Source organism: Lactuca virosa, chromosome 5, assembly GCF_052849685.1.
Source record: "Lactuca virosa cultivar CGN04683 chromosome 5, Lactuca_virosa_CGN04683_v6, whole genome shotgun sequence".
NCBI classification, from domain to species: domain Eukaryota; kingdom Viridiplantae; phylum Streptophyta; class Magnoliopsida; order Asterales; family Asteraceae; genus Lactuca; species Lactuca virosa.
In genome coordinates, this window is record NC_136430.1 from 185,139,439 (window position 1) to 185,162,819 (window position 23,381).

Genomic DNA, 23,381 nt, shown 5'->3' on the forward strand with positions numbered 1-23,381 from the left:
CCTCTTCTTATCTTCCATGATAATAATAAAAAATGAAAATAAATAAAATAAATAAAAGTGGACTTGACAGACCTCGAAAAAAAATAAAGGTGACACAAAATGGGTTGGCTTTGTTTAATTTAATTTTGTATGCCTTTGGACTTGGAGGTTGCACAATTTTTTTATTGATTGCACATAAATAAAGTTTCAAAGACAAAACTCTGAGGGGTAGCCCGACCTACCGCAGACACTAACAAATCAACCCAGGCCTGCTCATGGGTCCTGTCTCTCATAGCAAAAGGTTTCTTCACACTATCATCTTCGAGAGCATCTATTGATGATAGATTGTTGGAGTCTTCCCAAGATCATATCCGACCAGGTGGATCAAGCTCATTCCCCACAAGGTAAATATTGTCAATTGGTGTGTTAAATTGAACAAAATTACAAAGTAGGACGACCTAAACAGGATCAGTATCGATTTGGACAACGTGTTATGCCAATTTTGTAACTTATATGTGGAGACTACATATTAAGTGCTCTTTGAATGTTCCTTTTCAAAGGTCGTCTGGCTCAAGAAGGAAATTGGTGGAATGTTGCATTTGATGCATGGGAAGCTATGATGATTTGAACAATACGATCGAAAACAAACTCTCTGTCTAATTGAGTAAAAAGGTCCTTCACGTCATGGTCTATACTTAGTGGGATTAAGAAAGAAAAATCAGGGTTGCACAAATTTTTTAGGAGTTGCACTGCTAGAAAGAAAATTTGTTTCGGAACGTCACTAAACCAACGAATTTACACTACATTTACAATTATCAGACTTTGTGATGGATTGTCGATGGATTATTGACGGATTTGCAACGGATTTTTGAAAAAAATCAATAAATTTACATTTGAGGGTAGCCAGGCTACCCCGGGCTACATAGTAGCTCCGCAGCTGTCTACACTGTCATATGGAAGCTGTGCAATCTTAGAAATGACATTGTTTTTAATGAGCGCAAAGGCTGCAACTGTGATAGATTAGTTTTTAATTGTTAACTTCACTCTCTGAACTGGATTTCAGCCTTTTTAGGTAGATGCAGGAAACACAGAATAGATTGGAGTTTGTGGATGTCTGGCCCAATCTTAGCCGATCACCCTTTGTAATGTCATGTTCTTGCTAGCCTGTGGCTAGCTTCTCTTGTTCTAATGCCATTGCCGATTTTCTTTTCTTTTTAAAGTTTGTATCTGGGACACCGTCTCCATTGAGTATATCACCTTATGAATACGATTTATTTATTTTTAAGGAAATCCGATCGATCACTAACAAAATTGTCACTACAAATTAGTTTTGTACTCAAGACATTGGATATCTATGCTCGGTCATTTCATAAACCTGATGGTAAATCTTGCATACAGATTAAAATATCGTTTTCAATGAGCATGTGCACGCCCGATTCTCTATGCCATTATCTTACCATTCTTTGAATTTTCAAACAGAAAATCAAGATTATAAAGCACAGGCACCATGGTTGAAGAACACAACAAAACAAGCACCGGACCAAAAATCCAAAGCATAACTGGAAGTGCCGAATAGAAAAGCCGGTTTCCTATCATGCCAAGCATAAAACTCTTCTCTAAAAGCTCGGAAACATAAGTTGAAGTCACTATTGTAGAATCTTCAGGACAGTTGATCAAGAAATTCACTTGGCTGATGAATCTAATAGATAGAGAATGGCACATGAAAGAAAAGAGAAAGATGACAAGTAGCGTCACGTACTTTAGCGCCACCATGAATTGTCCATGTGCCCCATAAATAGTGTTGTTAAGTGGTGTTTTGACGCTATAACTGCTACTAACAACAGCCGCTAAACCACAGCATAAAACAATCGATGTAGTAGCCATGAGGGTTGATCCCATTATTGTATTTCGAATTGTTTGGATAGCTAAAATGTTTTTCTTGTCGTTATCCTGCCAAAACAATGAAAATAGAACATCAAGAAGCAGGAAAATATAAACATTAATCATATTCTAAAACTTATTCAACTAATTGTCATGAGAAAGCATTGTACCAAAATGGCATAGAGTTAGGTGTTTAAGGGAAAGCTAGTAGTGTTACCTTCATAATGGTAGATACCCATAACCGGCGTCCATGGGCATTTGCACCAATGACAGTCGAGAGTGGTTCAGTACGAACCTTATGCCATAACCATAAGTTATAGCTGATGGATATTATGAATGATAAAGGTATCATTATTAGGTCAAGATAGTAGTTCTTGAACTCCATCTCTCTCTTCTGATTTCCTTTAGTATCACAATTGATTTACTATTTATTGCATAGTATGTGTATATATAAGGGAGTATTGGGTTGAATGAAGAAGAATCACACTGATTGAAAAATTCAAGTAACCAAAGCTGAAATCAGTCGGCCACTTTGATCCAAGTCTCAACTTTCTTAATATATGTATATATCTAGTAAAATGGTATTCATGCATTTCATATTGGGCAATGATCAATAATCCACTTACAAAAGAAGAAATAAATTTGTAAAAAATTGAGAAAATTGAAAAAATAATCAACTGTCACTAACTTTTATATCTATCTCCCCCACAAACATTAAAATAATATACAATTAAACCGTGTATGAAGCGGGGAAACCTGCTTAATTGTCATGATTTATTGATTTTTAATTTGGTTTTGTTAGTAATTTTGATTATAGTATAGGTGAGAGTAAAACATCGTCAAAATGAGGAAAAGTGTTGATATGGATGAAAAATATAATGCATTTACAGATAAAACACACTATATTTTATGTTTTTATATGACATAAGGGGCTCCAAGAAAAATATTGCAAAGCGGAGCAGGGACGGAGCTTCAACATTTGATTTGGGGTCGGAATATAATACGTATAAAAATCGGTGAACAAGGGGGCCATAGCCAAAATTTTATATTTATGGGCCTAATATGTATAAAATTAAAATAGAGGGGCTATTTCTAACAAAAAAAAATCAGAGGGGACCACAACCCCCCTTGCCCCTATAAAGCTCCGCCCTTGAAGTGGGGAACCAAATAAAACTTTTCGGATTTAAAAGTAAATGAAACAGAAAATAAATGATATATTTTTTATTAAGTTAATTAAAATTTAGTAAACTGATCTGTATATTTATTTAAATGACAAATTAATAAAGATAAAGCTCAATATTAAAACTGAAAACAAAGTGGTATATTGGTGTGGTGGTGCTAACCCATGAATCAACTTTCATTAGATAAGTGTATATATATACAAAAGCATATGGGCCTAATACATACAATGATAAATAGAATGGGCTACCAATACAATACATAGTAGGCTGACAATATAATATCTGCTAACCCTCCCCCCCCCCCCCCCCCCAGTTTGATCGAGAGGAGTTTTCTGAACGTTCAAACTGGTCTTGAAGTCATTGAATAGCTGCGTCGGAAGACCTTTGGTGAAGATGTCAGCATACTGAGCGGAAGATGGAACATAAAAAACGCGAACGATTCCCCAGACAACCAAATCACGAACAAAATGAATGTCAATCTCGATGTGCTTCATGCACTGGTGTTGAACTGGGTTCGATGACATATACACAGAACTAATGTTATCACAATAGACAATCATAGCTTTGGAAAGCGGACACCGAAACTCACGGAGTAAATAACAAACCCAACATGTCTCTGCAGCAGCGTTAGCGAGACCGCGATACTCTGCCTCGAAATTTGATCGAGAAATAGCCCCCTGCCACTTGGAAGATTAGGATATCAGATTATCGCCAAGAAAAACACAGTATCACTGTAACATCCCAAAATTTTCAACAATTTTAAAATTTTCAAAATGACCCTTTTACTAATAAAGATGTTTATAAAATTAGTGTTCTCAAAACCTTACTTAAAAATCAGTGCCTCCCAATATCAATGACATAAAAATCAGGATGTGTACGGTCACTCCTTCGCCTTGTCACAATTCTCTGAAATACCTGAAACCATAAACAAAAAACTATAAGAACAAAGCTTAGTGAGTTCCCCTAAAGTACCAACACACAACAGATAACATATACCACAAACAACATGCATGCAGAGCCTTCATCCTGACTAGAATGTTGCACCAACCTACAAACTATCTGGAACGCTCACAGAAACTTCAGCATGACTGGAACGCTTCATCAGACCTTCAGCCTATCTGGACCGTTCTCTGGGCCTTCAGCCTGACTGGTACGCCTCACAGGCCTACAGTCTATCTGGGACGCCCTGGGTCTATTGTCCTTCAGCACTAAGCAACTGCCTCAACCCAACCATACACACAAACCATGTCCACATATACATAACAGATAAACATACACATAACATACCCATATAGATATTACCAGGTTTGTTGACTGGCAGCACAAAGCAGTACAATCTCAACCCAAGCTCACTACATCAACACATGCAACCAGTAAACATATAGCCAGAATAGATTACAGGCAGATCTAACAGATCACTAAGCATCGCATCATCCTAACTACCAGGATACAGATCTAACAGATCAACATAGTACTCAATCATACGATAAACCAGGAGTACAATCCAAAGGGTCGACATTGGTGCCATCGACCCGTAAGTACAGTGAGGAAAACTCACCTAGACAACTGAACCCACGAATAGACCTCTGAATGCTGATCCGCTAGACTCCCCACACTATCAAACAAATAAAACCCAATTAACAATTGGATTCCGAACCAAATCGAATTATCCACATATATGGGGTAATAAGACCATTTTACCCCACGCCTAGTTTGGTCCAAGAATAAGGCCTAAACTCACAATCAAAAGGCCCACAAACCAAAAGCACATTAAATTTACCCTTACTTGGGCCTTACCCAAAAGCACATTAAATTTACCCTAGACCAAAACACATATTCTCAAATGGCCCAACAATGCCCCAAACAACCAAACCTAAGAGATAGCCCAAACCCGAAATGACACCACAAGGCCCAATAAGGCTCAAATATCCAAATTGGGCCGAAGCCCATCATGGGCCTAGCCCGAGAAGACCCAAATATCCAAAAATGCTCTAAATAAACAATGGTAAAACTTGGAAAAACTTCTAGTCATCACTCCTTGGACAACAAGTCAACAAAACAAGAAAAGGCCAACAGGCCGAGTACGCCCCGCATACTCAGCTGGTACACCCAACATACACCCTTTGGGGCCAGTACGAGCAACGTACCAGATGGGTACGCCCAGCGTACTCCCATAAACCTCAACCTTTTCCATTAAGTACTTAACCACTTAATTCCTTGCCTCAAATTCCCATAGATGACTTATCATGTAAAGTTGGCAACTTTACTTGCATGCATGACTTAATGGGTCTTTAGAGCTCAAAAGAGCTTAATGAAGGGTTTTAACACATGCATGAGTCCATAGAAACCATAAAGATCACATTTTTATGCTTTTGGGACACCTAAAACGTCTATATCTACAAGATCAAGCCTCTGAAACAAACTTAGCTCACAAGGTCCAACCAAAGAGGCTAAAATGACCACAATCAACCCCAAAAGAAGATCTAACCAAAATGATGACAAGATCAAATCTTTTTACATTCAAAAGATTGCAAAAGATGCAAAACTTCTGGATCTACAAGCTCCCTTCTAGGTGATGATTCTTCAACAAGCTCAAAGCTCTTCAAAGTGCAAAAAATACTCCAAAATCCTTCACAATGGCTTAAATGCTCCAAGATAAAGGCTAAGGGTCGAATTTTAGGGTTTAGAAGTCTTAGAGGTTGATAAAAGAAGAGGCTCATGAAAGAAATGAGTTTTAAATAGGGTCAAGGACCAAAAATTAGGGTTTTGTGGCAGAAGGGAGTACGCCCCGCGTACCCCTCGGTGCACTAAATGACCACCCGCGACCAATCTACTCGGTACGCGCCGCGTACACACCTAGTACGCCCCGCGAACGAGATGGCCCTCCACAACACTCAAACTTCATTCGATCATAACTCCTTCGACCTAAGTCCGTTTCCAACGAACTTTATATCCACGGAAAGGTGACAAGAAGCCCTATGCTTCTACCAACTCACCCTCGCCTTAAAACTTCCCGCACAAGAACCCAAAAATATATAAAGGCCCGAACTAATAAATTACGATTATACCCTTGGTCTCCAAAACGCCATCGAACACTCGGATCACTTAGACTATATCACCCACCTCCAAAAAGGGCCAAATCCATTCTTCCCTATGTCCTAAGCGTCATGAAAGCTGATGATTTGGGCCACGAACCCGAATAATGAAGCAATCCGAAACGGAGTGTTACAACTCTCCCCCACTTAAATTAGATTTCATCCTTGAAATCGCTCCTGACTAACACTCAGAACATCCCAAGCAGCGCGAGGAATGCAACCGAAAACCCTGTGCCTACAATGACCTTCCCAAGGCTACCGAACACAACCGAAGCATAAACTTCCAACACGAAGGGGAACAAATCCTTAACCCATGCATAAAACCACTTCTACCTTTCCGAAACCTGAAATCTCAAATTGGTTTGAATTTCCGACAGACCACCCCACACCGAACCACTCTAAATTCCACATTGCATACCAGACTAACGACACACTTCCAACCACGATTATATTGATGCTTCCATCATGAATCTTTCCCCAGTCCCTGACTGGAGTCACCACCAAGAACATGCGGAAAAGATCTCCAAAACATATCGATCGCGAACTTTTCTCAATCCAAAACCATATGATGTACCAAAACCTCATATAACTCATGACCCTCTTCCATGCCACTACCAACCACTGTTCCGACTAGTAATGACGATCGATTCCAGAATTTCTGCATTGCATCCAACCCTTACCAGTTCAGGTGTACCCCCACCTGAAAAATCACTCGAGACATTCATGAGTAACTTTATGATTCACAGCTTCAAAACCGATTCCCAACTTGATATTCTAACCCCTAATAATAACTTGCGAACAAACGGGAATATAATGCATACATTCCAAAGAAACTTTCTGATACCTGACTGATACTCCCAACAACCCTTAACTGTTCCCTTTAAACAAAACGCATTACACCTTTCTTGGCAATACACATATCGGACTACCACAATGCACATCCTTGAGGAACCCATAACCTCGTCCCAAAATGGAAGAAACACCAGAGCTCTGCTGAGCGACCAACCTTAATCATTGCCAGAAGGCATTCCCATGAATGATCGGAACAAACCCCAAACCCTGATTGAGACTGAACAGATTCCATCGATACACACATAGTTCATGAAGGCTTCCTGATTACTACCAAAAACTTGAGCCTCCTATAAACAAAAATTTCACACCCCCAAAGCCAAAGGGACATAAAACATGCTGAACTTGATGGTGGGTGACACATTCCTTGAACTTTAATTGTCACCACTTGAATCTTTCGGACAATCTTCACCGAAAGATGAACTCAACGACCAATTGTCTAGGACACATTAACTCTTAATCAAGAGAACAAAAGACCACCTGGAACCGAACGTACCCTTCTCTAGAAATGATTAACCGATCAATTTCTGCCCAACTACTCTGAAAACAGCAAACCAACAGCGAACTGGAAAAATCCCTCAATGATTGATACTCAACCTGAGAATCCCAGTTCTCCCCCAGTTAGGGCTCAAACCACCGCCCACTGGTGTTGAAACCAAATCATAACTCAACCGGCTCAACCAGGTACGACCACACATGACCCTGGAATGAATAATGCACGCAGAATGATCTTCCAGATATAGATCAAATGAATCCCAAGAGAATCCTGAATTTCAGCTAAAGACCTCTGAAATCCCCAATTATGACCACTCAACATTAAGGGTTTCACACAAAAATGTAAGCAACTACCGAATTATGATCCAAAACGTACCCTCCTTGCCCACAATCCCAATCAACGATCTGAAGCCTGCCCCGTTATAACTCGAGAATACGGACCCTTGAACACATCACAAAGCATCCATAACACCATAATCCGCCCGCGCGCTCCTGTGCTGAGATATTGTCGCCAAACTCCGCGACCAACAGACCCTGTTGGGTTACATCCAATTTCTGAAAATCATAAATCTACTCACTCCTTCTCTGAACTCGAAAAACTGAAAAAGGCATGATCCGTGCCATAGATAGTGACATTCCAATCCATCAATCAACCATCCCACTTCCAGCTGAAATCCTCAAGCTGATCATAACCATCGCTTCATTCTTGAGTTCTCCGACTCGAAGCACAGCCTCGATTAAAACCCTTGAGACCTCCAAACCAACATACTCATCCATATCTACACCATTCGACCCAAACCAACCTCACCACTGGTGCCCAAAACAATTACCAGACCTATCTTCATGCCTGGGCAACCATAACCAAAATATCAAGAGGTACGGAACCACTGCCACGAATCATGGTATCAAACCATGCTATCCTCCCCGACCATCCCTTAGAATCCCCAAAACTTTCCTCGATTCGAGTATAGATCTTGTGCTTCCAGTAGTATGGGCCCAATACTACCTTCGAGACCTATCCATACTTTCCTCAAGAATCACCTCGGGTCCTCTAGGACCTACTCATATTAACACTACCGATACCTACTCAACAACAAAGCAATCGCACTAAAGCACTGAAGGGTTTTGAGCACTCTAACAACCTTATGGTGCACATGCAACCCTAGATGCTTTGGATCTATGTTTTCTCTAATTATACATGCATTTCATTTTCCAAACCATACATATCCTAGCTAGCATGCAATTAACAATTGAACAATACAAATGGTTAGAAACGTTACCTCTTCATGTAGCTAGTTAACTTTGGCCTTTTAAAAGCTTAGCACCTCAAATGTGACGCCTCAAATTATTCACAAAACACCACCAACAATGGAAGACTTGAGAGAGTTTCTTGCACACAAAAATCGGCTACTATGAACTCTTAGAACATATGTGTGTACAATTTTAGCTATAGGGTAACATATATATATATATATATATATATATATATATATATATATATATATATATATATATATATAGTAGAATACTAAGAGTCATGGTTAAACCCTAATTCATACCCGTGAGCTTATTATCCATGATCCATGATCCATATGAACCAACTCTTTATGGATTCATCCATAAACTTAGTCCATCATGTATCATAAGCCTAAACCATATATATAACTAATTTGTATAATTAGTCCCCATTAATTTAATTATCCTCTCGTGATCACTAAGTTAATTCCAAATTAATTCTTGATCAACACTAATTAAATTATATGATTTCTCAATATATTATACTTATAATATATTAGCAAATCATAAACAATCTCTCAAACGTCCATCCTTACAGATTGTTCTGGTGAAATGCAACCCAAATGGACCATGCTACTCTCGGGTCAAGTATATACCAATTATAGTTATGGGCTGAGACACCAAACCCAACAGTCTCCCACTTGGATAAGTCTAATAACTATAACTGCAAGTGCAACTTAATAAAGCGACTAGCAATCGTAGCTTTTAAAAGCCTCTGTCCAACTTTGACATGCCATTTAGATAAGTGATCATATAATCCTCTGTTCTTCAATATATCAGCCGGACAAATACATGGAACGTAATCATACTTATTGTTCAGCAGTTTGATTCCCGATTTACAATTTGTCTGACATAGAACTTAATCGAACACATCAATTTAGTTCTGACCGGGCCCGACACATAAGTTAAAGCAAAATCATCGAGGGGCCCAAGATAACGCTTTTAATCCTCCAAGAATTAAAAGCAACATATAAACTTCGACATTATATGCTTGTATTAACCACTTGTTAAATCATACACAACAATGTGTTTTATAACATGAAGTTACTGATGCGTTTTCGCACTATCAATAAATAAACAACTCATTGTCAATAACTCATATATCTTGGTTTGAAGACTTATATGATATTATCGTCTCACGATCACTCGTGATAAATTCCATGAAATGATTCTAGTGAGCGTGGGTTTAATCCAATACGCAGACCTTATGAGCACTCATGAATGTTGTAGGAATCTCTTGCTATGTCCTAAACACTTTAGACAATCTACAAGCCAAATTCATGACAGTCTTGCCTCAATACCTACTTCCAAAGTATGATCGACTGGGGATAGTTTGAATAATATAATTATTTTGGAAGTCAAAACATGCAAAATGAAACAATAGTAACCAATTGATATAAGATAGTACCTTTGCTCATTAATAAAACACCTTTTATTTAATCATCAAACGTCAATTACATTTTATATATTATGTGTTTCTAAAACAACTATCTAATCATTAAAACTAATATCATCCTTCAGCCCAATGCTCCTTGCATGCTGCAAATGATTAACCCTACTCAGTCCCTTCGTGAGGAGATCTGCTGGGTTCTCATCTGATGATACCCTCTTTACCACGAGGAGTCCTTCTTCTATCTGATGTCTTATGAAGTGATATTTTATGTCGATGTGCTTGGATCTGCCGTGATCCCTTGGTTCCATAGCTAAGGCGACCGCACTCTCACTGTCACAGAAAATTTCCATAGGCTCCTTTATAGCTGGTACAACTCCAAGGTCTCCGATGAAGTTATTCAGCCATATCGCCTCCTTCGATGCTTTGCTTGCTGCTATGTACTCTGATCCGCACATTGAATCAGCTATAGTCTCCTGTTTAGAACTTTTCCAAGTTATTGCTCCTCCATTTAAGGTAAATACCCAGCCCGACTGAGAGCGGAAATTATCTCTGTCAGTCTGAAAGCTGGTATCACTATGCCCCATCACTCTTAAGTCATCACTCCCACCAAGGGTAAGGACCCAGTCCTTAGTCCTGCATAGGTACTTAAGAATGTTCTTTACCACTGTTCAATGAGCTTTACCAAGATTCCTTTGATATCTGCTGACCATGCTCAAAGCAACGGACACGTTCGGGCGAGTACAAGTCATAGCATACATGATCGATCCAACTGCGGAAGCATATGGTACTCGACTCATCTCAGCTATCACAGCCTCTGTACTCGAACTCTGAGTCTTACTCAGTTTGGTATTGCTTTGGATAGGTAAGTCACCTTTCTTGGAATTCTCCATGTTGAACCTCTTCAACACCTTGTCCAAGTAGGTACTTTAACTAAGTCCAATTAGTCTCTTACTCATGTTTCTCAATATCCTTATCCCTAGGATGTAAGCAGCTTCTCCAAGGTCCTTCATAGCGAAACACTTCCCAAGCCAGGACTTAACCTCCTGTAAGGTTGGAATGTCATTTCCTATGAGTCGTATGTCATCCACATACAACACCAGAAAGCTAACTATACTCCCACTAGCCTTGACATACACACATGACTCATCCTTGCTTCTCGAAAATCCAAACTCTTTTACTTTCTCATCGAAACAAAGATTTCATCTGCGAGATGCTTGTTTCAATCCATAAATGGATTTCTCAAGCTTACACACTCTATTAGGGTACTTTGCATTGACAAAACCCTCTGGCTGACTCATGTAAACATCTTCAGCCAACTTTCCATTAAGGAAAGCAGTTTTGACATCCATTTTCCATATTTCATAGTCATGAAATGCAACTATGGCTAACATAACCCTAATAGATTTAATCTTTGCTACTTGTGAGAAGGTCTCATCATAGTCAACTCCATGAGTTTGAGTAAAGCCCTTCGCAACCAGTCGCGCCATATATATGCGTACTTTCCCATCCATGTCGGTCTTCTTCTTGAAGATCCATTTGCACCCGACTGTCTTATGACCCGGTACATTGTCAACCAAGTTCCAAACTTGATTGTCATACATGGACTGAATCTCGCTGTCCATAACCTCTTTCCACTTTGCAGACTCAGGGCCTGCCATGGCTTCCTTGTAATTGTTAGGTTCATCCAGAATTTACCAGTGTGCTATCACTGATAAATGTATCACCCTCAGATGTTATATGTAAACCATACAACACAGGTGTAACAATAAGTCTACTGGAGCGCCTCTGAGGTACATACTCGTCAACCGGTTCAACTGGAGTTTCCTCCTCAGGTTGATCGCTAGTGTTTGAGGTTCCTTCACCACTTGACTCTTGAAGCTCTTCAAGGTCAATTTGCCTCCCACTGTCCCCTTGGCCTATGAGTTCTCTCTCGCGAAAGACTCCTCTTCTTGCAACGAAGACAACATTGTCACTCGGTCTATAGAAGATATATCCAAAGGATTTATATGGGTAGCCGATGAAAATACATCGCTCACTACGAGGTTCGAGCTTGTCGAGAGTCTTGCGTCTCACGAAAGCCTCGCAACCCCAAACCTTGATGTGTGCTGACGAGGGAATCTTTCCTGTCCACATCTCATCAGGTGTTCTGGTAATCTTCTTAGTTCGGACTAGATTAAGGATATGGGCTCCAGTCTCTAAGGCATACCCCCATAATCAGATAGGTAACGAGGCTCGACTCATCATGAAATGAAGCATGTCCAAAAAGGTTCGATTGCGCCTCTCAGCCACACCGTTAAGCTGTAGTGTCCTAGGTGGCGTCAATTGTGAAACAATCCCACATTCCTTAAGATAGTCTTGGAACTCGATACTAAGATACTCACCACCCCGATCGGATCGGAGCATCTTTGTCTTCCTACCCAACTGATTCTACACTTCCTGTTTAAACTCTTTGAACCTTTCAAAAGTTTCTGACTTATGTTTGATTAAGTAGATATATCGATATCTGCTGTAATCATCAATAAAAGTCACATAGAAACGGTTAGCATCCTTTATGGCGGTTCCGAAAGGTCCACAGACATCGATGTGTATGAGATCCAACAAACCTTCACCCTTTTCACAAGTACTAGTGAAGGGTGACTTGGTCATCTTTCCAAGCACACAGGATTCGCAAGTGTCATCTGACCTTAAGTCGAATGACTCCAAGACTCCAGCCTTTTGGAGTTGGCATATGCGCTTCTTGTTGACATGTCCAAGATGACAATGCCACAAGCATGCCTTATCCAAACTATCAGAAGAATCAATGTACAACACATTATTTCCTAAGTCGTCTACAACCATCACAGTTTCATATACACCATTACAAGGCAATGCTTAAAAATAAAAAACACCATTATAAAAAGCATTAATAGCACAAATTCATTATCAAATGAAAAGCTAACACTTTGTTTGTACAAATCATGAAAGGAAATAACATTTCTCACCATTTCAGATGAGTAGAAACAATTATTCAAATCTAATTCTAACCCACTACTAAGAAATAAAGAATAAACTCCAATCTTGGTGACATGCGACATTTTCCTATTCCCCATGATCAAGTTCATATTCACATGCTCCTCATCCTTACTTCTTTTTAGTCCCTGCAAATCAGAACAAATGTAAATTCCACAACCTGTATCAAGGACCCAAGAATAAGAATGTGATGAGTTATTAGATAGAATAGTATAAATACCTGCATGGGTGGGCTTAACCTTCCCATCCTTGACATCCTGCAGGTACTTAGGGCAGCTTCGCTTCCAATGCCCTTTATCATGACAATAGAAACACTCTGCTTCTTTCGGGTTGATAGAGGGGTTAGCAGAACCAGCTTTGGTCCCACTGGAAGAGGATCCATCAAGAGACTTTCCCTTGCGGCTCTTAGAGGGAGCCTTCCTCTTCTTCCCTTTCCCATGTCCAATTGCCGAGACAGGCGCAGTAGCAGTAGGAGTAGAAACAACAGATTTACCTTTGAGACTACTTTCAGCAGTCCTCAAAAGGCCTTGAAGCTTGCTAATAGTGACCTCCTCCTTGTTCATATGATAGGTCATACAGAACCGATCATAACATGGAGGTAAAGAGTGTAGAATGATATCTATGGCCAACTCTTCATCGAAGTTCACATTCAACTTCAGCAAACAGTCCACAAACCATTACATTTTCTGCAAGTGGGCCGTGATGGATTCTCCATCCTTCATCTTTGTTGTAACCATAGAGGCAATGATTTCGTACCTCTCTTGACGAGCACTCTAATGGTATATTTCCATCACGTCTTGGTGCATCTCAAAAGGGTAGAAGTTCTCATACGACTTTTGGAGTTCAACTGTCATAGTGGCCAGCATGATACAAGACACATTAGTAGAATCCTTCTCAAGAGTCCTAACTCAGCGATCTCCTCAGGAGTAGCAGACGACTCATCAATTTCCTTAAGCTCATTGTCGAGGACATATTCCTTGTCCTTATAATGAGTGACCATCCTGATGTTCCTGATCCAGTCATTGAAGTTGGTACCATCAAATATGACTCTCCCACACAAGTTCATGACAGAGAAAGAGCCAGTGGGGTTTGAACCAGAAGCAGTGTTGGAAGACATCTGAAAAAGAAACACAAAGTTTAGATTAGATAAGAGTCCTTAATATAACACCCAAAACGAAATATTAAGGCTAGGACCCAACACAATATTTTACAATTTGGAAGAGGGATGCCGTAATCCAATTGCAAAATATTTGAACATAGGTAAATGATGATTTAACAATTTCCACCATGAAAAACGAAATTGATTATTAAGTTTTAATTGGATTGAAATTCCTAGATTCTTTTGAGATTCATTGAACTTTTCAATGGCATGTTTAAATCTCGATTATGCCCTTCAAGTTTGTGATTGGGATGCCGAGGATCACAAACAAGGTGTGAATAACCATGCAAATGTGCTTGGTACTCTTAATGTTATATATCACCTAATCAATGTGTTGGTTAACCACACACGCTCCATTGATCTATGATAAACATCATGCCACCCTTTGCCACCCTTTGCCACCCTTAGTAGTCCATGTTAATGACTTGGCAAGGTGAAAAGTTGAATTTCATGGATTAGCATCAATTTCACATTTTTCCTAAAGTAACTAAGATTGAGAATTTAATAAAAGTTTAGTTACTTTATAATTATCATTATACTTTTAACGAGAATTAATGTCTTATCCTACCCGTTCGGCTAACGACCCTCCACCAGTCAAGGAAGCGGTGGGTGAGAGTGGACACCCATTAAACCACCATTTTATAGGCAGTAACCTTATACCCCCCTCATAGACTGGCTTCGTGAATTAGGTCTACTAACGCTAAGATCGACTTGTCTTATATATAGATAATTATTAAACTTCTAATATTATAATAGTATAAGGGTTGAATTTTAAACTTTTAAAATTCTAGGGTTTGGAATTAAAGTATTCATAAGTGTGACTTTACAAATTCCAAAACTTGAGGGCAAGTTTTGGAACTCTTCAACACTTTTCATTTCCATAACTTATGAGTTTAATGACTTTTTAAAAAATGAGACTTTTCATTTTCCATAACTTGAGGACAAGTTATAGGATTCATTAAAGGCATTTAGATTAACATTTTAATTAACAAGATAATCAAATAATTTATCTATGATCTAGTTAAACTCATAAGTCAAGATAATTCATATCAACAATTTGCAAGAAATTAGCCTAATCATATAAAGTAATACAAATCTTGAAATTTTGACAATTATGTTTTAATTGGATGAGCATCATCACTACCATATAAAAAAATATATTGTATGATTCAAAACAGTTTGTGGTAATGATCCTAATCCAATTCTGGCCAAAAAAACTCAAAAACTATTGTCTGATCATACAACTCGTCGAGCCCAACTACGGACTTGTCGAGTTCAAGGGAAAATGCAACCTACTCGTCAAGCCCAATCATTCACTCGTCGAGTAGGTGCTGTCAGAACAGTTTTTCTGCTTTGAAAAATAATACAACAACATCAATATAATAGAAAACTAACTTGGCTCTGATACCACTGAAGGGTTTTGAGCACTCTAACAACCTTATGGTGCACATGCAACCCTAGATGCTTTGGATCTATGTTTTCTCTAAATATACATGCATTTCATTTTCCAAAGCGTACATATCCTAGCTAGAATGGAATTAACAGTTGACCTATACAAATGGTTAGAAACTTTACCTCTTGTTGTAGCTAGTTAACTTTGGCCTTTTAAAAGCTTAGCACCTCAAATGTGATGCCTCAAATGCTTCACAAAACATTGCCAATAATGGAAGAGTTGAGAGAGAGTTTCTAGCACACAAAAATCGGCTACTATGAACTCTTAGAACATATGTGGGTAAGATTTTAGCTATAGGGCAACATATATATATATATATATACATATATATATATATATATATATATATATATATATATATATATATATATATATATATATGGTAGAATACTAAGGATCATGGTTAAACCCTAATCCATACCCTTGGGCTTATTATCCATGCTCTATGATCCATATGAACCAACACTTTATGGATTCATCCATAAACTTAGTCCATCATGTATCATAAGCCCAAACCATATATATAACTAATTTGTACAATTAGTCCCCATTAATTTAATCAGCCTCTTGTGATCACTAAGTTAAGTCCAAATTAATTATTGATCAACACTAATTGAATTATATGATTTCTCAATATATTATACGTGTAATATATTATCAAATCATAAACAATCTCTCAAACCTCCATCCTTACAGATTGTTCTGGTGAAATGCAACCTAAATGGACCATGCTACTCTCGGGTCAAGTATATACCAATTATAGTTATGAGCTTAGACACCTAACCCAACAAACACTTCCTAGGCTCTCCTAGGATTCCACCCACACCTCCTCTGACATCAGCTGCTGAAGAACCCCTGCCAATGCCAGCTAACCACTTCATGAATACAATTACATGCAACGAAGCTTAAATAATCCTTTGACTAAAGAACTCAACCCTACAACAGTTGGACTCAGACAAGAGAGGCGCACCAGGACCAAGTCCTTCATTCTAAGATAATTTAACCCATATGGCATGTAATTTAATATATTCATTCGATGGTTAACTTTCATCGACATGGGTCTCACAAAGCACCAAGCAAGTAGCATTCGAGCGGAGGAGCCAACTGGTACTAAAATATGATAAAATCAGACAGATTCTCATACAACTCTCAATCTCAAAGTCCCAGCATCTCGAGCGTACCTTGATCCTGAACTCATTCTCTTAAGAGTGACTAATCCTTCCTCACACTGACTCGCTATGAACCGCACCCATTCTAAGGAACCCACCGCCTTCTCATCCAATAATGCAACTAGCCGGATGATCCCACACGACTCACCATACCACTAACTTCCACGCAACTCTCCATTGGTGCCAGATGACTATCACATGAATACAGTCACATGCCCCATAGTTTAAACAATCTTAGGCTAAAAGATTCAATCCCACAACGGTTGGACTCAGACAAGAGCTGCGCAGTAGGACCAAACCCCTTATCCTAAGATCATTTAAACCATACAGCATGTGACTTAGCGTATTCACTCAATAGACAATTCACACACGAAAGAGTCACACAACAATCAATCATGGATTCTATAAGGGATAAGGCATCATATAATCAAGAAATTCTATCATGCAGTTCCTGAAGATCCGTAGCCTATCACTAGCATGTTGTTCTACCATAAGATCAAATAATAGTGTGGTAATTTGTGGTGTACTTACTGGCTCCAGCAGATCGTACACATCACATCCCCATTGATTATTTTGAAAACAATTTTAAAATCAATTTTAGAAGCTTTTTCCTTAGTTTGAGACTGGATTCACAAGAGTGTTCCTCCAATTTACTCAAACCAAGGCTATGATACCAACTTGTAACATCCCGAAATTGTCAACAATTTTAAACTTTTCAAAATGACCCTTTTACTAGTAAAGATGTTTACAAAATTCGTGTTCTCTAAACATTATTTAAAAATCAGTGCCTCCCAAGTTCAATGACATAAAAATCAGGATGTGTACGGTAACGCCTTCGCCTTTCCACGATTCTCTGAAATAGCTGAAACCATAAACCAAAAACGGTAAGCACAAAGCTTAGTGAGTTCCCCAAAAGTACCAAGACACAACAGATAACATATACTACTGGAACGCCACACCGGCCTACAGACTATCTGGAACACTCCCAGAACCTTCAGCATGACTGGAATGCCTCACCGGACCCTCAGCCTATCTGGACTGTTCTTTGGGCCTTCGGCCTGACTGGTACACCTCTCAGGCCCACAGTCTATGCGGGACGCCCTGGGTCTGTTGGCCTTCAGCACTAAGCAGGACCGCCTCAACCCAACCATACACACAAACCATGTCCACATATACACAATAGATACACATATACATAACATACCAATATAGATATTACCAGGTTTGTTAACTGGCGGCACAAAGCAGTACAGTCTCAACCCAACCACACTACATAGCATCATCCTAATTACCAGGATACATATCTAAAAGATCAACATAGTACTCAATCATACGATAAACCAGGATAACAATCCAAAGGGCCGACATTGGTGCCTTCGACCCGTAAGTACAGTCAGGAAAACTCACCTCGACAACTGAACCCACGAATAGACCTCTAACCGCTGATCCGCAAGAGTCCCCTTGCTATTAAATAAATAACACCCAATTAAGAATTTGGTTCCGAAACAAATCCAATAATCTATATATATGGGGTAAGAAGACCATTTTACCCCTCTCCTAGTTTGGTCGAAGACAAAGGCCAAAAGTCACAATCAAAAGCCCCACAAACCAAATAATCATCCAAAGCCCACTTATGGCCTAATTTTCCAAATTGGGCCCAAACCCTTACTTGGGCCTTACCCTAAAGCCCATTAACCTTTCCCTAGACCAAAACACATATTCTCAAATGGCCCAACAATGACCCAATCAACCAAGCACAAGAGATAGCCCAAACCCGAAATTACACCACAAGGCCGAATAAGGCCCAAATATCCAAATTAGGCCCAAACCCATCATGGGCCTAGCCCGAGAAAACCCAATCATCCAAATAGGATCAAAATAAACAGTGGTAAAATCTGAACAAACTTCTGGTCATCACTCCATGGACAACAAGTCAACAAAACAAGAAAAGCCCAACAGGTCGGGTACGCCCCACATACTCAACTCGTATTCCCAACGTACACCCTTTGGGGCACATACGTGCAACGTACCATATGGATACACCCAACATACTCCCATGAACCTCAACCTTCTCCATTAAGTACTTAACCACTTAATTCCTTGTCTCAAATTCCCAGATCTAATTCCCATGGTTGACTTATCATGTAAAGTTGGAAACTTTACTTGCATGCATGACTTAATGGGCCTCTAGAGCTCAAAAGAGATTAATGAAGGGTCTTAACACATGCATGAGTCCATATAAACCATAAAGATCACATTTTTATGCCTTTGGGACACCTAAAACGTCCAGATCTACAAGATCAAGCCTCTAAAACAACCTTAGCTCAGAAGGTCAAACCAAAGAGGCTAAAATGACCATAATCAACCCCAAAAGAAGATATAACCAAAATGATCAAAAGATCAAATCTTTTTACCTTCAAAAGATTGGAAAAGATGGAACTCTTCGGGATCTACAAGCTCCCTTCCAAGTCATGATTCTTCAACAAGCTCCAAGCTCTTCAAAGTGCATAAAATACTCCAAAATCCTTCATAATGGCTTAAATACTCCAAGATAGAGGCTAAGGGTCGACTTTTAGGGTTTAGGATCTTAGAGGTTGATAAAAGATGAGGCTCATGAAAGAAATGAGGTTTAAATAGGGTCACAGACCAAAAATTAGGGTTTTGCGGCTGAAGGGAGTACGCTCGACATACTCAAGGACCACCCGTGACCAATCTACGCGGTACGCCCCGCGTACACACCTAGTACAGCCTACGTACTAGATGGCCCTCCAAAACACTCAAACTTCATTTGATAATAACTCCTTCGTCCTACGTCTGTTTCCAACGAAATTTATATCCATGGAAAGGTAACGAGAAGCCCTACGCTTCTACCAACTCACCCTCGACTTAAAACTTCCCGCACAAGAACCCAAAATTCATAAAGGCCCAAACTAGTAAATTACGGTTATATCCTTGGGCTCCAAAACTCCATCGAACACTTGGATCACTTAGACTATAGCACCCACTTCCGAAAAGGGCCAAATCATTTTTCCCCAAGTCCTAGGCCTCATGAAAGCTGATGATTTGGGCCACGACCCCGAATAATGAAGCAATCCGAAAGCGAGTGTTACAACTCTCCCTTACTTAAATTAGATTTCGTCCTCGAAATTTCTCCTGACTAACACTCAAAACATACCAAGAAACCCGAGGAACGCAACCAAAAACCCTGAGCCTACAATGACCTTCCCAAGGCTACCGAACCCAACCCAAGCAGAAACTTCCAACCCGAAGGGGAACAAATCCTTAACCCATGAAGAAAACCACCTATACCTTTCCGAAACCTGAAATCTCAAATTGGTTTGACTTTCCGACAAACCACCCCACACCGAACCACTACCAATTCCACATTGCATACCAGACTAACGAAACACTTCCAACCCTGATTATCTTGATGATCCTATCCATGAATCTATCCCCAGTCCCTGACTGGAGTCACCACCAAGAACGTGCAAAAAGGATCCCCAAAACATATCGATCGCGAACTTTTCTCAATTTAAAACCATATGATGTACCAAAACCTCGAATAACTTGTGACCATCTTCCATGCCACTACCAACCACTATTACGACTAGTAAAGACGATCAATCCAAGAATTTCCGCATTGCATCCAACCCTTACAGTTCAGGTGTACCCCCACCTGAAAAATCACTCGAGACATTCCTGAGGAGCTTTATGATTCGCAGCTTCAAAACTGATTCCCAACTTGATATTCAAACCCCTAACAACAGCTTGCGAACAAACGAGAATATAATGCATACATTCCACATAAACTTTCTGATACCTGACTGATACTCCCAACAACCCATAACTGTTCACTTTAAAAAAAACACATTAGACCTCTCTCGGCAATACACATACTGGACTACCACACTGCACATCCTTGGGGAACCCATAACCTCGTCCCAAAAGGGAAGAAACACCAAATCTCTACTGAGCGACCAACCTTAATCATTGCCATAAGACATTCCCATGAATAATCGGAACAGACCCCAAACCTTGGTTGAGACCGAACAGATTCCATCGATAGGCACATAGTTCACGAAGGCTTCCTGAAATACTACCAAAAACCTGAGCCTGCAATAAACCAAAATTTCACACCCCCGAAGAGGATAAACATACCCCAAATCCAAAGGGACATAAAACATGTTTACCTTGATGGTAGGTGACACATTCCTTGAACTTTAACTATTACCACTTGAATCTTTCGGAGAATCTTCACCGAAAGATGAACTCAACAACCAATCGTCTAAGACACATTAACTCTTAATCCAGAGAACCAAAGGCCACCCGGAACCGAACGTACCCTTCTCTAGAAATGATTCACCGATCAACGTCTGCCCAACTACATTAAAAACAGCGAACCAATAGCAAACTGAAAAATCCCTCATTGACTTATACTCAACCTGAGAGTCCCAGTTCTCCCCCACTTAGGGCTCAAACCACTGCCCACTGGTGTTGAAACCAAATCATAACTCAGCCGGCTCAACCAGGTACGACCACACTTGACTCTGGAACGAATAATACACACAGAATGATCTTCCAGATACAGATCAAATGAATCCCAAGAGAATCCTGAATTTCAACTGAAGACCTCTAAAATCCCCAATTATAATCACTCAACATTAAGGGTTTCACACAAAGGCATAAGCAACTACCAACTTATGGTCCAAAACATACCCTCCTTGCCCGCAATCCCAACCGACGATCTGAAGCCTTTCCCTCTATAACCCGAGAATACCAACCCTTGAACACATAATAAAGCACCCATCACACCACAATCCCCCCGCGCGCTCATGCGCTGATATATTGTCGCCAAACTCCACGACCAACATAGCTTTTTGGGTTACATCTAATTTCTGAAAATCACATGTCTGCTCACTTCTTCTCCGAACTCGGAAAAGTGAAAAGGTCATGATCCGTGCCATAGGTAGCGACATTCCAATTCATCAATGAACCATCCCACTTCCATCTGAAGGTAGTATCCGGCCCATACTACGGAAAGCACAAGATTTATACCTGATGCAAGGAAGACCATGATGAATATGGGGAGCTCGGGAGTGTGAACCTTCTTGTGTGTGTGCTAATTGTTTGTGTGGTTATCTTTCAGTATGGTGATGACACGTCAGGGAGTGGGTGGTTCAGGATCTGGATCTGGTTTGGGCACGGACTCCGAACCAATTGATGAGGGATTGCGAGAGTTCATGCAACTGAGATTACGAGAGACATCCTTGATGTGACCCTTGTGATGTTCAGGTCGATCAAGGAAGGTATCATGGAGTTGATAGAGGATCGCCTTTGGATCTTCAGGGTTGATCTAGTTGTTAGTCAGTTGGGGGCCCGCGCACTCTCCTTCAAGGATTTTAGGGGATGTGGGGCACTAGATTTCTTTGGGGTGAAGGACCCCATCACAGCCAAGTGTTGGATAGCCGACATCGAGCGTGCTAAGATGACGAGCTTCTGCCCTGAGGGGTCGAAGGTCAGGTTCGCAGTAGGATGCTTGAGGGTGGGAGCCCAAGATTGGTAGGAGGAGGTCGGTTATACATTGGAAGCCCCGTCCATTGAGGCCATGACCTGGCCTGATTTTGTGACCAGGTTCCGGGCAGAGTTTGCACCGAATGTAGAGGTACATCAGCTAGCAGAGGAGTTTTTTGATATGAGACAGATGACTGGGACGGTGGCAGAGATCACGACCAAGTTTAGAGAGAGGGCTTTGTTGTTTCCCCACTATGCAGCTGATGAGGAGATGAAGAGGACCCGATACCATGATATGTTGAGATCCGACATCAGGGAGTTTGTTAGTTTTTCCGCCTGCACGACTCTGGATGATATGATAGCCAGGGCGCGGGAGCGAGAGATTGATCTGGAGCACATAGGGAAGAGGAAGGCGGAGACTGGGTTGTCAGTTGGGGTTTCAGCGAAGAAACCCAAGGGTTTCGACTCTAGGTCGAAGGGCCAACAGGGCCGGAGCCGCTATGGAAAATGCGGTTGGGCGCATGATAGGGTTTGCAGGGTGGATGGTTTGGGCTACTACAAGTGCGGCAGGTCAGCGCACTTTAGCAAGGATTACACTGCTTCTATCAGCACTTCACAAACATACGATCTAATTTGATTTCATTGTAATTAGAGGGGCCACAAGAAGGCCAACTATTCAAGTTTAGCATCAGGCGGACCAATGGTAGCACCAGCCCTTGCGACCCTACAAATCATACATTGACACCAGGGCAAGGCGGATGCTCCTGTGGTGAGGAGTCGGGCATTTCAGTTGTAGTGACGTGTATGTCTCTTCTCCTTAACTCTTTATTTATGTTGATTTCATTGCTTATGTTTTATGTGTTTTGTTTTAGGATCGTTCATTGTGAACGATATCCCTTCTTTGGTATTAT

The 23,381-nt window shown here is 40.3% G+C and overlaps 1 protein-coding gene and 1 long non-coding RNA gene across 2 annotated transcripts; one reads left to right on the top strand and one right to left on the bottom strand.

Annotated features, from left to right (window-relative positions):
* The first annotated feature begins 216 nt into the window (after window positions 1–216).
* Window positions 217–1,910, top strand: LOC145111860 (uncharacterized). The gene is made up of 2 exons (XR_013710362.1): window positions 217–383; window positions 1,459–1,910. It is a non-coding gene; the product is annotated as an uncharacterized LOC145111860 (long non-coding RNA).
* Window positions 1,238–2,399, bottom strand: LOC145111859 (uncharacterized). The gene is made up of 2 exons (XM_079048105.1): window positions 2,078–2,399; window positions 1,238–1,929 (listed from the first exon to the last, which is right to left on the bottom strand). The coding sequence occupies exons 1-2, from the start codon at window positions 2,243–2,245 to the stop codon at window positions 1,420–1,422; spliced, it is 678 nt and encodes a 225-aa protein (XP_078904231.1). The 5' UTR covers window positions 2,246–2,399; the 3' UTR covers window positions 1,238–1,419.
* Between the last annotated feature and the right edge of the window lie 20,982 nt (window positions 2,400–23,381).

Excerpts from the sequence above, each read along its gene's own strand:
- LOC145111859 (XM_079048105.1), bottom strand. The coding sequence starts at position 2,245 with ATGGAGTTCAAGAACTACTATCTTGACCTAATAATGATACCTTTATCA. Across the intron at positions 1,930-2,077 it reads GGGTATCTACCATTATGAAG|GATAACGACAAGAAAAACAT; the intron begins GTAACACTACTA and ends TTGTTTTGGCAG.